The sequence below is a fragment of the Thamnophis elegans genome, chromosome 2 (assembly GCF_009769535.1).
Source record: "Thamnophis elegans isolate rThaEle1 chromosome 2, rThaEle1.pri, whole genome shotgun sequence".
Lineage (NCBI taxonomy): Eukaryota > Metazoa > Chordata > Lepidosauria > Squamata > Colubridae > Thamnophis > Thamnophis elegans.
Genome location: NC_045542.1, coordinates 21,939,867 through 21,953,546, shown reverse-complemented (window position 1 = coordinate 21,953,546; position 13,680 = coordinate 21,939,867). Strand labels below are relative to the sequence as shown.

Here is a 13,680-nt window from a genome sequence, read left to right as displayed (position 1 = left end):
AAATATGGCACTGTGCCAGATTTTCCATGTTAGTAGGGTCTGGATTCTCCATCTTTTGCTAGGTTTCCATTAGAGAAGGGTTGTGGATGTATTTAAAACTGTCTTTAATGTATTTTAGCTATCTGCACTATAGTTTTGTTTCCCAACTCAGTACAGTAGGAAATCTAATTGTAGATTTTCTTGTCAAGCCTGTCAGAATTGGCTTCAGGAAGTGAGAGAAATGGATTTAAGGATTACAGGTTACAAGTTCCTATATTAACTAAAGAACATAGATACGTGGTAAAGAGAAATGTTTGAACTCTCCCCAATTATTCCAAGGTAACGGGAATTATGTGTCATCCCCATTTTTACACCCACCCCCGAAAATAACAGATCCTGAAGGTTTAGGGAAGTGAGGATATAATGATTAAATCACTTAGTACTATAGACATGCTTGAACATTTCTTAATTTTATTAAATTTTGGAACACAGAAGAGCAACTGCTACCTTCAATGGAAATTAGAGAAGGGATATTTAAATGAACCATTAAAAGTTGCTCTAATGTGCAAATTTGGGCCACGTGGCAAGCTGCAAACCCAAAATATAAGATATATATGTCTGGCCTTTAGTTTGCCTTTTAGGCTTAAATACAGAAGAAAAAGTTCAAGGCTGCATGAATGCAAAAGGATACAGAAGAGTTTGAAAAAAATATTTTTGAAAAAAACCACAGCTTTTATATTCTATTTTTATATTTTAAACAGTACGTTTCTAGACCTTGTGATAAGATTTCTGAAATCTTTTGTTTTTTTCTCTTATTCTTGATTTGTTAGAATTACGTAAATAAAAGTTTAATTTTAAATATACCATAACCTTTAAGCCCAGAAAATATGGAATTAATAGGGGCTAGAGAATTTCACTTCTCATTAAGAAACTGGACTATTTCAACCCCCCAAATAAAGTTTTTTCTAAAAAAATAACAATAGTCATATTGCTTTTAACTTGAAAACCTGATACCAGTGCTGTGAAAAAAAAATCAGAGTATTCATTAATCCAAAATTATTAATGAGGAAGTCTATCAACAGCTTTGTCAAGAGATTTCAAAACCAAAAACCACTTTGATAAATAGCATACTACAAAACACAATTCTTCAAAAAATAATGTAATTATTCTTTGTGGAGGAAACACTAACTTAAGCCAGGCAATATTTAATGATCAACTCTAAAGTTCTCAAGTGCAGTTGGAGAACATGATGTTTAAGTATTCTCCAAAATGAATGCAAAGTAGGAATTAAAACAAACAAAATAGGCTTTCCAAACAGAATTTATTTTCATAGTCAAATCTCTTTCAAAAAACAGCACCAGGTTTGAGTGCCAAGAGTTAGTTTTAGGGAACAATGACACAAATCTATTGCATCATTCTTAATCTTCAATGTGGAGTCTTTGCAACGTAAGTATACTTTATACTCACAAATACAGATACTCCTCAACTTACAACTACAATTGAGCTCAATATTGCTGTTGCTAAGTGAAACAATTGTTAAGTGAGTTTTGCCTCATTTTATGTCCTTTCTTGCCATAGTTGTTAAGTGAACCACCAGAGTTTTGAGTGAGTAACAGGGTTGTGAATTGAATCTTTGACTTTGATTTTGCTTATCAGAAGGTCGCAAAAGGGGATCACATCACCCCAAAGACACAGCAACCGTCATAAATGTGAGTCCATTACCCAGTTGCCAAATTTCTGAATTTTGTTCACATGGGGATGCTGCAACTGTCGTGTGAAAAACGGTCACAAGCCCCTTTTTTCAATGCCATTGTAACTTTGGTCACTAAAGAACTGTTGTAAGTCGAGGACTACTTGTAGTTATTTTAAAGAGTACATCTTTACGCTACTCTGAATGTTAAAGACATTTCAAAAGTAAGTTGATAGCTGTCCTACATTTGTCCCATGTTATAATTATCTATTTAAAATTATGCATACCCTCCATTGCTAAATTAAAACTTGTCATAATGAGTGCGGTAGGGATCATCTGCATTAATACTGATAACTAGTTATAGAATTATGAGTGGTCTTTAAGGAGTAAAACTGCAGGCCGAAAACAAACAATCTGAGAAATTTTTCACAGTTTCCAAACTGAGCACTGAATTTGGCCCTTAAATGATATGCCATCAACCATTCTCTGCAAAATCGATAGGCCCATAATAAAATGGGTGAGATCAAACTTTACTGAAATAATATTAACAGGATTGAATTTACTGAATATATGGGGAGTAGTGTGTGTTGTGTGCCTTCAGGTAAGTGTTGTCTCCTAGCAACTGACTGAACTACTTGCTGAGGTTTTCTTGGCAAGGCTTTTCTGAAATGAGTTGCCATTGCTTACATCCTAGGGCTGAGAAGAGTGGGACTGGCCCAAGGTCACCCAGCTGAGTTTTTTTTGACCCAGTTGGTTTCTTGGTTTGTAGCCTAATGCTACAAACTACTATTGGTGTTACAAATGACTACTACACCAAACTGGCTTTTCTACAAAGAGTAACTCACATTAAAAATTTGGTGGCAACTTCTACAGGGACTTAGCCAAGCCTTTGTGGATGGTGTGGCTGTGACTGGGAAGCCTTACACTTCAGAAAACTTTACAAGCCAGCACCTTTCTGTTTACAATTCTAATTACAGTTTTATAAATATTAGAAGGCTGAGAATATTTTTCCCCTTCATTTTAAAAATTCTATTTGTAGAATTCACCACAAATAAGCCACTGGATTCCAAAACTGTACAGTTTGATGCATAACACAAGAATTCTGTAATATAATGCAAGCTTCCTGAACCTCATATTCTCAATATAGATTGGATTTCTCATAAAGCAATTCTTATCCAGACTGGTAGGTTTGGGAAATTGCTATGACGTAAGCAAGAAAAAGAATGAATAACAACACACTGAACTTCATCCCTACATTCACAGAAGCAACAGAACTAGTAGCCATATCTGTGCAATTTATCCAAATAAGGGAAAAAAGTATACTGCAATGAAAAAAAAATCCCAAATTCTAGTGAAAATGTGAAATGAGAAGCTGCTATAACTTTACATTTGTTTAATTGTGTGAATATTTAGCTATCTGCTTAATAAATATCAAATACTCTAATCAATAATATAAATTAAATAAGTATCTTCCTGCCCACATCCCATTTTGTTCTGAAAGGCAACTTTATTCTTTATCCTTATCCATGCAAAGTCTGCAGCATAATGGAGGGGTGCCTAGTCTTTCAACCACCCTACTTCAAACATTTTCAGGAAAACAGTTTGACCTTCTGAAAACAACACACAATGATACTTTCATGGGTCAGTAATTCTTTAGCATTAAGAGATGTTTCCAGTCATTAGAAGTTTATTCTTATTTTAATTCTCTAGCATCAGTTTGAGTTCTAATTTAGCATCATAGAACAAAAATTTAGGATGTCCAAAACTGTCCATTCAGAAATTACCCTGAGATCAATGGCTCTTTTGACTCAATGTGCATGCATTATTCCCCTACTTCATTTAAATTGTTTCTTGCATTTTCTTATTTTTTTCCCCAGTGGTAGGTTCCGGATCCCGTTGCAACCATTACAGTGCAACGGGGCCCGGCGTCCACCACATGAATGCGTGCAGTACACTGACGTACGTACTGCCTGCAATGCCTCTGCGACGCTCCAGCTGCTCGGTGGAGCATCCTGCAGGCGCCGTACAATCCGTGAGCATGTGCGGAAGCCCCGAACAGCTCAAATACCGGTAAGGAGAGTGGGTGGGCCCTCCGGAGCACCATATTGGAATGGTACCTGGTACTCCCAGCAGGCACCAGTACGCCCGTACCAGGCTGTACTTCCTGCAACCCACCACTGTTCCCCCCCCCCTTTGTTTGTGCGATCTCAATGATCTCTTAATGGTTTAATCATATCGTATTACACTATACAATCATAAAGACCTGAAGGGGAAAAAAGGCCTCATATGATTCATTAACATTTTGCAGAGCCAATCACTTGGCATATGGGAGAACACAACTCCATAAGACCCTACAGACATAATATATTTTAGACACTCTGTTCTTCATTCAATCTTCTTTACTCTGATGATCCTAGTGTTATGAGTTTGACTCCAAGGGATTTGCCAAGTAGGGATTCTGAAAGTTGTTAATTCCCATACATTTGGAATGTAACTAATTAATGAAGGCTACAGCAGATCCTAGAGCAGGGATCTCCAACTTTGACAATTTTAAGCTTGGAGGACTTCAACTCCCAGAATTCCCCAGCCAGCAAAGCAAAGCTGGGTGAGGAACTCTGGGAGTTGAAGCCCTCCAGGCTTAAAATTGCCACGGTTGGAGACCCCTGTCCTAGAGGACCTGTTTTTTCATTTTCTCGCATCCACCATTCACTCAAATCCTTTTCTAATATTCACATATGACATGCAAATGTATAGAAGCTGCTGCCTTATGGCCTTATTCCATATAGCTGAATGTGTGTCACAATGTTACAGCCTTAAAATTCCTTCCATATATTTCATCCAACTAGGAAGGTGCATGATAGTTAGTCTAGCCATCTATCCAGGTTACTACATTCACTACCAAATTAATTTTGAGGCTCCACAAATAAATTGAGGGTTGGCCACACAGTGCACATGGTTGCCATAACATATTGTATGTGGTCTCTCCATCAAATTATATTGATAAGATCCCAAACATGTATGAACATGTTTAAACATTTTCATTGAAGTGGCAAAAATCTCATGGAATTACCCCAAGGTAAGCAAAATGGGAAAATTGCCACATTGCCACAAGCTCCTAGTTCAAAATGGTTCTGGGATCTATTAGATTTTCTACATACAATACTGTACCTAATAATGCTAGATGACTATCTTTTCACATAGCGATAAATAGAACATAGTGATAGTCAGTTGCCATTCATAGCGTGAATGACCATCTAAATCCAACTTGAACATTCTCAGTAAAAAAAAATACAGCGCAGTGAAGAAACATATAGTGTCGTGACTGAAAATTCTTGGCAGAATTTTGTTTTAAAAATACACCAGATATATCTCTTCACCATACTTCTGAAGGCAGGCCCCTTCAACTTTTGACAGATTTATGTCACCTTAAAAGAAAAAATGTTTTTAAAAAATTGTTATTTCTTCATATGAAAAAATTAAGAATTAGAAATGCAGGTTTTTTAGCTCGTTTCTTCATGTCCAACCTTCAGTACGCTTGTTCTTTATGTTCCAATTTATTCCTTCAGAAAAGAAAACTTTGTTTAAAATAACAATTTAAAATGAACAACGTACACTATGACAGGGATGTCAAACTCCCGGCCCATGGGCTGGATGTGTCACATGACGCTGCGAGTTTGACACCCCTGCACTAGAAGAACCTCCTACTTACCAGTGGCATTGGCTATGGTGAGAGGGAGCCCTTGCAGCTGATGAACTTGGATGCCAGATCCCAGGGCACCAAGGTTGATGGTCTGAAGGCCCGGTACAGAGGACAGCTGAGCGGCATTTACAGTGACTGTGCCACTGGGCAGCGAGGCAGAAGCTATTGGTGTGAGTGTTGTGCTGGTGCCTGTCTGCCCCAGGGACACCCCCTGCACGGGAGCCAAAGCGATTGTCTGAGCTTGCGGATTCTGGACCTGAAGATTTTGAAGCTGAATAGTTTGCCAGCTGACTTGTCCATTTGGCCCTACAGTGGGCGTTCGAATAAAGATTGGACCAGCATTGGAGAGTGCCTGGATCTGCAGGTTCTGCAGGGCATCTTGAGGAGCAAAGGTCTGGCTGCCTTGTCCTCCTTGAACAAGTTGGGGCTGCACTAGGATCTGCTGGTGCTGGTGGTTTTGATCAATATCTTTCTGTTGTCCTTGTTGGACTGCAACGTGCACAGCATCGGCATTCTGAGTGCTGTTTGTCCTCTGCACCTGAACATTTGTTCCCAGACTGCCACTAGTGGAAAAATTCATGATGCCCAAATTACTGGTGGTGGTAGTGGCACTGTAGTTGTTAGCATTGGTGAAAAAAGAGGCAGTACTGGCTTGAGTCGCAGCCACGCTGGAGGAACTGATTGATGTGACAGAAACTGGCTGAGAGCTATTCTCTGGAGAGCTAGAATTGCTTAGAGTAACTGTCTGGGAGGTGGGGGCCAAACTGGCAGCAATGCTGTTGACAGGCAATAAAGTGATATTGCCGTTCAAAGCCAGTGGTACATTAGTGACATACTGGGTTTGCCCTGAGAGAGCATTTACTCCCTGAATGGGGACAGCCTGCTGCAAAAGATTTGGCATGGCAGCCAAGATATTGCCTGTGCCAGACCTGTTTGTAATAAGCTGCTGGTTAGTTCCTGGAATTATCTGCAGTTGGCCAGAGGAATCTTGCTGGACACTAAGTTGAGTGGGAGCAGTGGCAAACTGCAACTGTTGACCATCCACAGTTTGAAACTGGGGGATCACCTGATACTGAATATTCGGCAACACTCCTGATAAGCCCGTCAGAACTTGTTGGTTCTGCATATTTGAGGTGGTAACCACATACTGCCCTGTGGTGGCAGCTCGGTTTTTGGATGATGAATCATTGTCTTCATTGCAGTTATTCCCCAGATCTTTAGGAGAATCAGTTCCAGAAGTAGTGGAAATTATTTGCCAGCCATTTGCACCTTGGGAGATTTGAGTTGCAGAAGCAAGGTCCAATTCACTTGAGCCTCCCTGTTGCACCTGTAAACCATCAGAGTTGTCATTGGGAGATTCAATCCTGCTGCATGTGGCTGCTAGCAGGGCCAGAGGAGAAGGCTGAGACTCCTGTCAGGAAATAAAGAGCAAGACAGGAGGAATCAAGTATCTGGCCATCCCAAATGACAGTATAAAACAGCAATTGGAAAGGAGCACAAGAAGGAAGCTGATTAATAGATGATTTGCCAATCTCCTAAAGCACTGACTGTACACACTGGTCTAACCAACATAAGACATCAACAACCAACTTCTAATATAGTAAACACCCATCATCACTCAGGTTAGACTATTTTAGAAATAATCACTTTAAACTTGAATTAAACAATTTTACACTCCAACAATTTTTCATGAGAAAGTAGAAATTCCAACACTCACAGAAATACTAACAAAATTTTGATGAATCTTTAACTTCCAGATGTTGTGAATGCTTCCAACAGTGGAAGTTTTTAAGAAGGGATTACCATTTGTCTGAAGGGGTATAAAGTCTCCTGCCTGAGCATGGGGTTGGATTAGAAGACCTCCAAATCCCTTCCAACTATGTTATTCTGTTAACCTAACCTGTCTTAAATTTACTCATCCCTCAACTGTAAGATTATTATCATCACTTTTTCTACTGTGACTTTAATTATACAGGATTGCAAAAATATTGGAAGATTTTTTTTAACTGCAAAAATGAGGAATCAACCTTTTTCAAAGAAAAAGAAGAGAATGTTCCATCACCACATATATTAAAAACTAGGTAAGGTATCTTTCTATTGCAAATTGAGATCTTTCCCCCTTCCCAACACATTTCTCCTCAGAACTCTTACTTACATGGGCCTCACAGTTTCCTCCATCATTACTGCAGCCTTCATCTACCTTCTCAGTCTTGATAACAACCATGTCTTCTGAAATATCATGATCTGCATGGAAATTAGAGGATAAGAAAGAAAAAATAATAATAACTAAGAGTTAAATAAATTATATAAAGCATGTAGTTATTTCAAGAGGAAGCAGAAAGACACAGATTATTTAAAAATTTAGCATTAGCATTAGATCCTCCCATGCTATGTAGCATACAGGGAGTCCCCGACTTACAACAGTTCACTTACTGACCAATGTTTCAACGGCACTGAAAAAAGTGACATAACCATTTTTCACACTTATGTCCACTGCAGTATCCCCATGGTCATGTGATTTACATTCAAATGCTTGACAACTGACTCACATTTATGACAGTTGCAGTGCCCCAGGGTCATGTGATCACCTTTTGCAATCTCCTTACAAGCAAAGTCAATGGGGAAGTTTTTTTCACTTAATAACTATTACTAATTGAACAACTTAGTGATTCACTTAACAAACGTGGCAAGAAGTCATAAAATGGGGCTCACTTCACAAATTTGTTGCTTAGCAACATACATTTTGGGCTCAGTTGGGGTAGTAAGTTGAGGACTAAGTATTGGGCAGCAAGAGATCTTCAGCATTTTTTATTTAAAAATACAGATTTAAAAATGAAGATCTTCAGCAGACACTAAATAAAGTGGCACACTTAACACAAAGTAAAGCATTGTGACTATAGATTATGCATTTAGTGATATACTTTGCAATACACTCACACAAAAACCATTGAGGATGTTTCTTTAAAGTCATCTGGCACCATAATGAACTACACCATAGTTAAGGTCTAAGAGGAAATGTGGTCAAGAGAACACAGAAATATAAAGTGTCAATAAAGACAGGGTAATCCAGTGAACAATTCAAATGTAACTACAAAAATCCTATGCTCACATTTTTAATAAACAGTAAACAAGCCAAGCCATCTTACATGACTGTTTAAAGAATGAGAAAGGATATGATATACTACTTCCCAATCTCTTTGAATAAAGGTACAACAAATAACTATGATTAAAATTTAAAGAGCAACTTTGCATTAGCATCCCGGATAAACTGTACACACTCACTCATCAACAAGCAAAATAAAATGGGGCAAAGTGATCATGAAGAATTGCTGTTGACCCAGAATAAAATATCCAGAGGGGCTTCTTATGACCAAATCAGCTTTTGCTATTGATTGCTGCAGTTGCGCATACACAACATTCATAAAAAGAAAACATCCCAGGACAAGGTCGGAATCAAAATTGCTAGGCGGATATCGGTATTGCGTCATATTCACAGCCTTCTGCCTCACCCCGCACCGCCTTGGCCACTTCCTCATGCCAATGATGCAAAAACCAACTGGGTTTCAAGCCTCGGAAATTCATCTTAAATAAATACCAGAGACCTGTTTACAATTTTTTTTTCAGCTTCCCCTTAACAAGAGTCTTAAGGCGGCTGGACATCTTAAAAAAAAAACCTCTCTGTCATGAAAATACTCAAAGGGTTGCTATTATTATTTTTTTTTAAAAAAAAAAACCAAGACCCAAAACAGCTCCATCACTTCATCCTAAACTCCATGGCTGCAGGGCAGAGCAGGGCAAGGCCTATTGAGGAGGGGCTCTCTGGGTAAAAAAAAAAGGCAGAAATGCAAAAGGCATCTCTGGACGGCTGGGAGGAAAAGGGGAAGTAGTGGCATGAGTCACTCCCAAGGGGCGTGGGAGTATGCAAACTTCTGACTTGCAGCTGGTTCAATACGGAGTTCTGCACTCAGTGTACACAAAGCAAAAGCCTGCCAAACCTAACGATTTCCGACTTTAAAATTCCTCGCCCAGCGAAAGGCTTTTTTTTTTTTAAAGTAGCTCAGCCAATGTTAACAGCAATAATAATTTAAAAAACACACGCACACACGACGACGCCTCCCTTTGCGTGGGAATCTGAGAGTGGGAGTAAAAGAGGCCTAGCTAAATCTTTGGAGTTGTCCATGCGGTTTTGCGTCTTTTTCTTCTTTACTCCCCCTTTTCCCTTCTCTCTCTTCTCTCCTTAAGGGCAGAAGCAAAGCTTCCTACCGAAAGGGTGGATTTCTTCATATTTTGGGCACGGCACCAATCAAGGCCTTATCGTTTCTCAGAAGTGCCTCCGGCCTTCCTGGGAAAGTCAACATACAGGGCCTCACTCCGGAACTGCAAGTTTGGCCCCTTCCCCCCCACACCCTTTCAACCGGGAGAGCGCCACTTTGCACATGGCCCGAAGCTCTCTCTCCCCCTCCGGCTTCTAAAGCTTCGAAGCGAGGATTCAAGGTGGGATTGGGAGACCATAATATACATACACACAGAGGCTTTTAACGACTCCCTGGCTACTTTCTCTCCTCATCTTCCTCCTCCCTCCTTCTCCGACCTCGCCTGCGCTTCCCTCCCAACCTCGGGCAGCAGCACCCGGGAGAAGCAGACGGAGGATCCATCCGGCTCCGTCGCTTCTTTCCAGCGGAGAAATTCCAGCCCCCACCTGGTCCCGCCCGATCCTCCTCCTCCCTGAGGCAGCTTGCCCTCCCATGGCCGCTTCTTCCTCCACCCTCCATCGCAAGCCCCGCTCCCCTCCTCGGGGCCCCTCCCCCAAAAGGCTTCCCCTGCCGCGGCTCCTGTGGCTGCCTTCCCCTCCCCACAATCGCTACCCCTCCCCCGTTCGGGTCTCTTCCCCCCCCACCCCGCCCGGGGGGCTGGGCTGGGCGGGGCGGGAAAAAGAAAGAAGGCGGCGCCCCCCGCCCGGCCACGATGGTCCTTTCCTTACCGCTCATGTTGGCTGACGGGGGAGGCTAACCTAAGTGGTGCCGGAGGGGTGGGCGGGGCGGGGGCAGCGAAGTCGGTGACGAGACAGCCTAACCCCACCGGTGACCGCCAAAGGGTTGGCGAAGGGAGGGAGCTGCGCCGACACGGCCCTAGCCGAGGGATCCGCCTCCTGCCGCTCTGCCCAATCACAAGGCCTGAAGGAAACTCCAGGAGGCGGTACTAGCAATGAGTGACGTGTCCTCCGACTATTCAAGCAAAGCGAGGCGGGGCTTGCCGCGGGAATGGTGGTGGCGTTGGGGGGGGTTTGAAGAAAATTGAAACAGATTACGAAAAGCTCGGTGGTGGCACTCCTTCCAGGAAACGCCTCTGAGCGAGGCTCCGCCCCATGGAGAGAGGTGGAGCTTCGACCCGAGTGTTCGAGTAACACGGGCGAGGAAAGGACGAAGAGGCAGGAGTTAACTGACGTCGCGATCTGCCAATCGGCTGTCGCGCGAAGTTTCGGAAGCTTCGCGCGTATGATGAAATCGTACCGCTCGACTCGTGACCGACCTGCTTGTAACCCAATCGGAGCTCGAGAAGGCCGCGCGAGGTTTTCATGAAAGGAATAGAAGGCGGAGACAGGACAGGAAGTGACATACGCAGCGGCTACAGAGAGCCCTAGTTGAGGGAAAAGAAGCCTTTCGGAGCGATTAAACGTGGAGCCGAAGGGCAGCAACGACAGGGAGGCGGAAACCTGCCTACTCCAATGAGGGACGCGGACGGCCTTAAATTGGCCAATGGGGGATGACGGAACTCGTGGGCCTTAGCCAAAAGTGACGGATGTGGTGCCATTTTAGCTCGGACGTGGAAAGCGAGGTTCCGCTTTTGCCTCCATTTAATGAAAGCGTTATGTAACGGCTAGTGACGCTTGAGCTATTTTCTGGGAATCGGTGAAATGGGGGTTGGCATCCGCCCATCCTATTCAGTGGTTCCTCTAGAGTTTCTCTCTCTTACCTGTCAGTCCAAGGAAGGTGTTAAAAAAAAGAGGGATTAGCGTTCACAGTACTTAAGCTTTTGCTTGCTCCTGTCAGTGAAGCACGCATTTTTCAATAAAAGAATAAACGAAATTAGTCTCGTTAAGAGGCACCTTTTACATGTTGAAAGATATTGCTTATACACCATACACAACACATTTGGATAGCATAAGTTGCTCATACATCAGGTTGCAGAATCTTCCCAAATGTATGATCACTAGCTCAAACGTTGATGCCTTGTTAGATAATGTGTACAATAAAAGGGTGAGCTACAGGTAGTCCTCGATTTACAATGGTTCACTTAGTGACAGGTTACAAAGTTACTGTCAAAGTTACAAAGACACTGAAAAAAATGACATGACCGTTTTTTCACAGTTGCGACCTTGGCGAAACTCACTTAACAAATGTCTCACATAACCACAGAAATTTTGGGTTCAATTGTCCTAACGCAAGGACTACCTGTACAAAGGAAACTAACATGATGGGACATTGAACGTTAATGTATTTGCATTTTTAAAAAGTGTAAAAAGAATTTTTCAATCATTTAGCCTGTAGCATTTTTCATTAACCATTATTTTAATTAATATTTTAATATTAGTTGTAGTAATAGATATATGGTAATAGTTTTTAATACGATACAATAGCAGAGTTGGAAGGGACCTTGGAGATCTTCTAGTCCAACCCCCTGCCTAGACAGGAAACCCTATACCATTTCAGATAAATGGCTATCCAACATCTTCTTAAAGACTTCCAGTGTTGGGGCATTCACAACTTCTGCAGGCAAGCTGTTCCACTGATTGATTGTTCTAACTGTTTCAAATTTAGTCCCTACAAAATACTACTTCAAGCTACAAAAAATGATTTTGGGCACTGCAGGCACCCTCACATACTGTGGTTTAAGACTACAGTTCCTTAGGCCTCAGAAAATTGTGCCTGCTGACACTTTTCAACCCAGACTCTGCCCTTTTTTATTGTTATTAAATGAATGGGGACTCAGAATGCTGCAAACAAAGCACTCGCTGGAAGCATATCCTCTATTTCCAGTAATGTTTCTTGCGCCCTTATAGATCTCAAAGGGCTTCTTAGAAAATAGATGGTAGGTGGCTGTACAGATTCAAATAAGCTGTACATTATTTAATAGGAAAAGCAATAACCTGCCAATATAGGTAGTACAGTATCCTGTGTCTTCCTCCATGGGTCAGTTGGCAACACAGTACATGGGGAAACTTGCTGGCCCTGCCATATAAACTAGGATTGTAATTTCAGGGTCTTCAATACAGTAGTTAAATGTCACAGGCAAGTGTGGCAATCCAGGTTCAGAATTTCCTAATGAAACTTGGGACAATTTTGGATCGGTAATCATATTTCAGTTTGTTTCCAAAAAGTCAAATATATAAAACAATAGAAAGATCTACATAAGCTTCCTGTTCTTTGAAGGAAATGTGAGAAATAAAGTTTGTAAATAGAAGAATATGAGCCACTTTTTTTGCCAGTTAACATTTTTATTGAGTTATAAAGTAATGTAAAAAGCAAAATACAAAGTAAATAGGAAAGGAGTGGGGAGGGAAAGGAGAAGTGAGAAAGGTAAGAAAAAAAGAAAAAGAAGCATTGACTTCTGACAATGAGAGCCAATTTTCTGTAGTGGTTAAGACATCAGGCCAGAAACCAGGAGACAGAGTTCTACTGCCCTTTAGGCACAAAATCAGCTGGCTGACCTTGGGCTAGTCACTTTCTCTCAGCCCCAGGAAGCAGGCAATGGCAAACCACTTATGAAAAACCTTGCCAAGAAAACTGCAGTTATTTGGCCAGGCAGTCTCCAAGAATCAAGCATGATTGAATGGAAAAAAAATAAAAATACTTATCTGTATAAATGTATAGTATCTTAATACTGATAGAAATGTAAGATGGGAATCTTCTGTTTTAGCAATTGCATTTAACAGTAGTAGTGTTTAAGCGTATAACTTTTCATTTCAAAGGACTATACTATAAATTATGTAGAAAATGAAGCATATTAATGTTTCCAGAGATGACACGCTAGATGTGCTTCTTGAGGACCTGAATCCTTATTATAATGCTTTCAGAAAGGCATTGTTTCTACTATTTATACAATGAATAAGAGCAAACGTTAAACTTAATTATCTGAAATCAAATGGTTATTAAAAGTGTATTTCTTTAGTCTTCCAAATGTATTTTGAATTATTGCATATGATCACATTGAAGTAAATAATAGAAAGAGTAATGTGCACTAATTCTAAAATACTGTGATGATCCTTAGAGGAACAGAAATGATCAGAACTCAACTAAAGAAAGCACAATAT

At 41.0% G+C, this 13,680-nt stretch overlaps 1 protein-coding gene across 6 annotated transcripts in view; it reads right to left on the bottom strand.

Annotated features, from left to right (window-relative positions):
* The window catches only part of SP1 (Sp1 transcription factor), a 35,621-nt gene extending 25,165 nt beyond the window's left edge, over positions 1–10,456 (bottom strand). Inside the window, exons 1-3 of one of the 6 annotated variants that reach the window (XM_032211649.1) lie at positions 10,351–10,456; positions 7,525–7,613; positions 5,379–6,780 (exon numbers count right to left, since the gene is read on the bottom strand). In XM_032211649.1, the coding sequence (XP_032067540.1) occupies positions 5,379–6,780; positions 7,525–7,613; positions 10,351–10,357 (1,498 nt within the window). In that variant the 5' untranslated portion in view covers positions 10,358–10,456. The other 5 variants (XM_032211647.1, XM_032211650.1, XM_032211652.1 and 2 more) reach the window with 5 other exon arrangements.
* Positions 10,457–13,680: the final 3,224 nt, after the last annotated feature.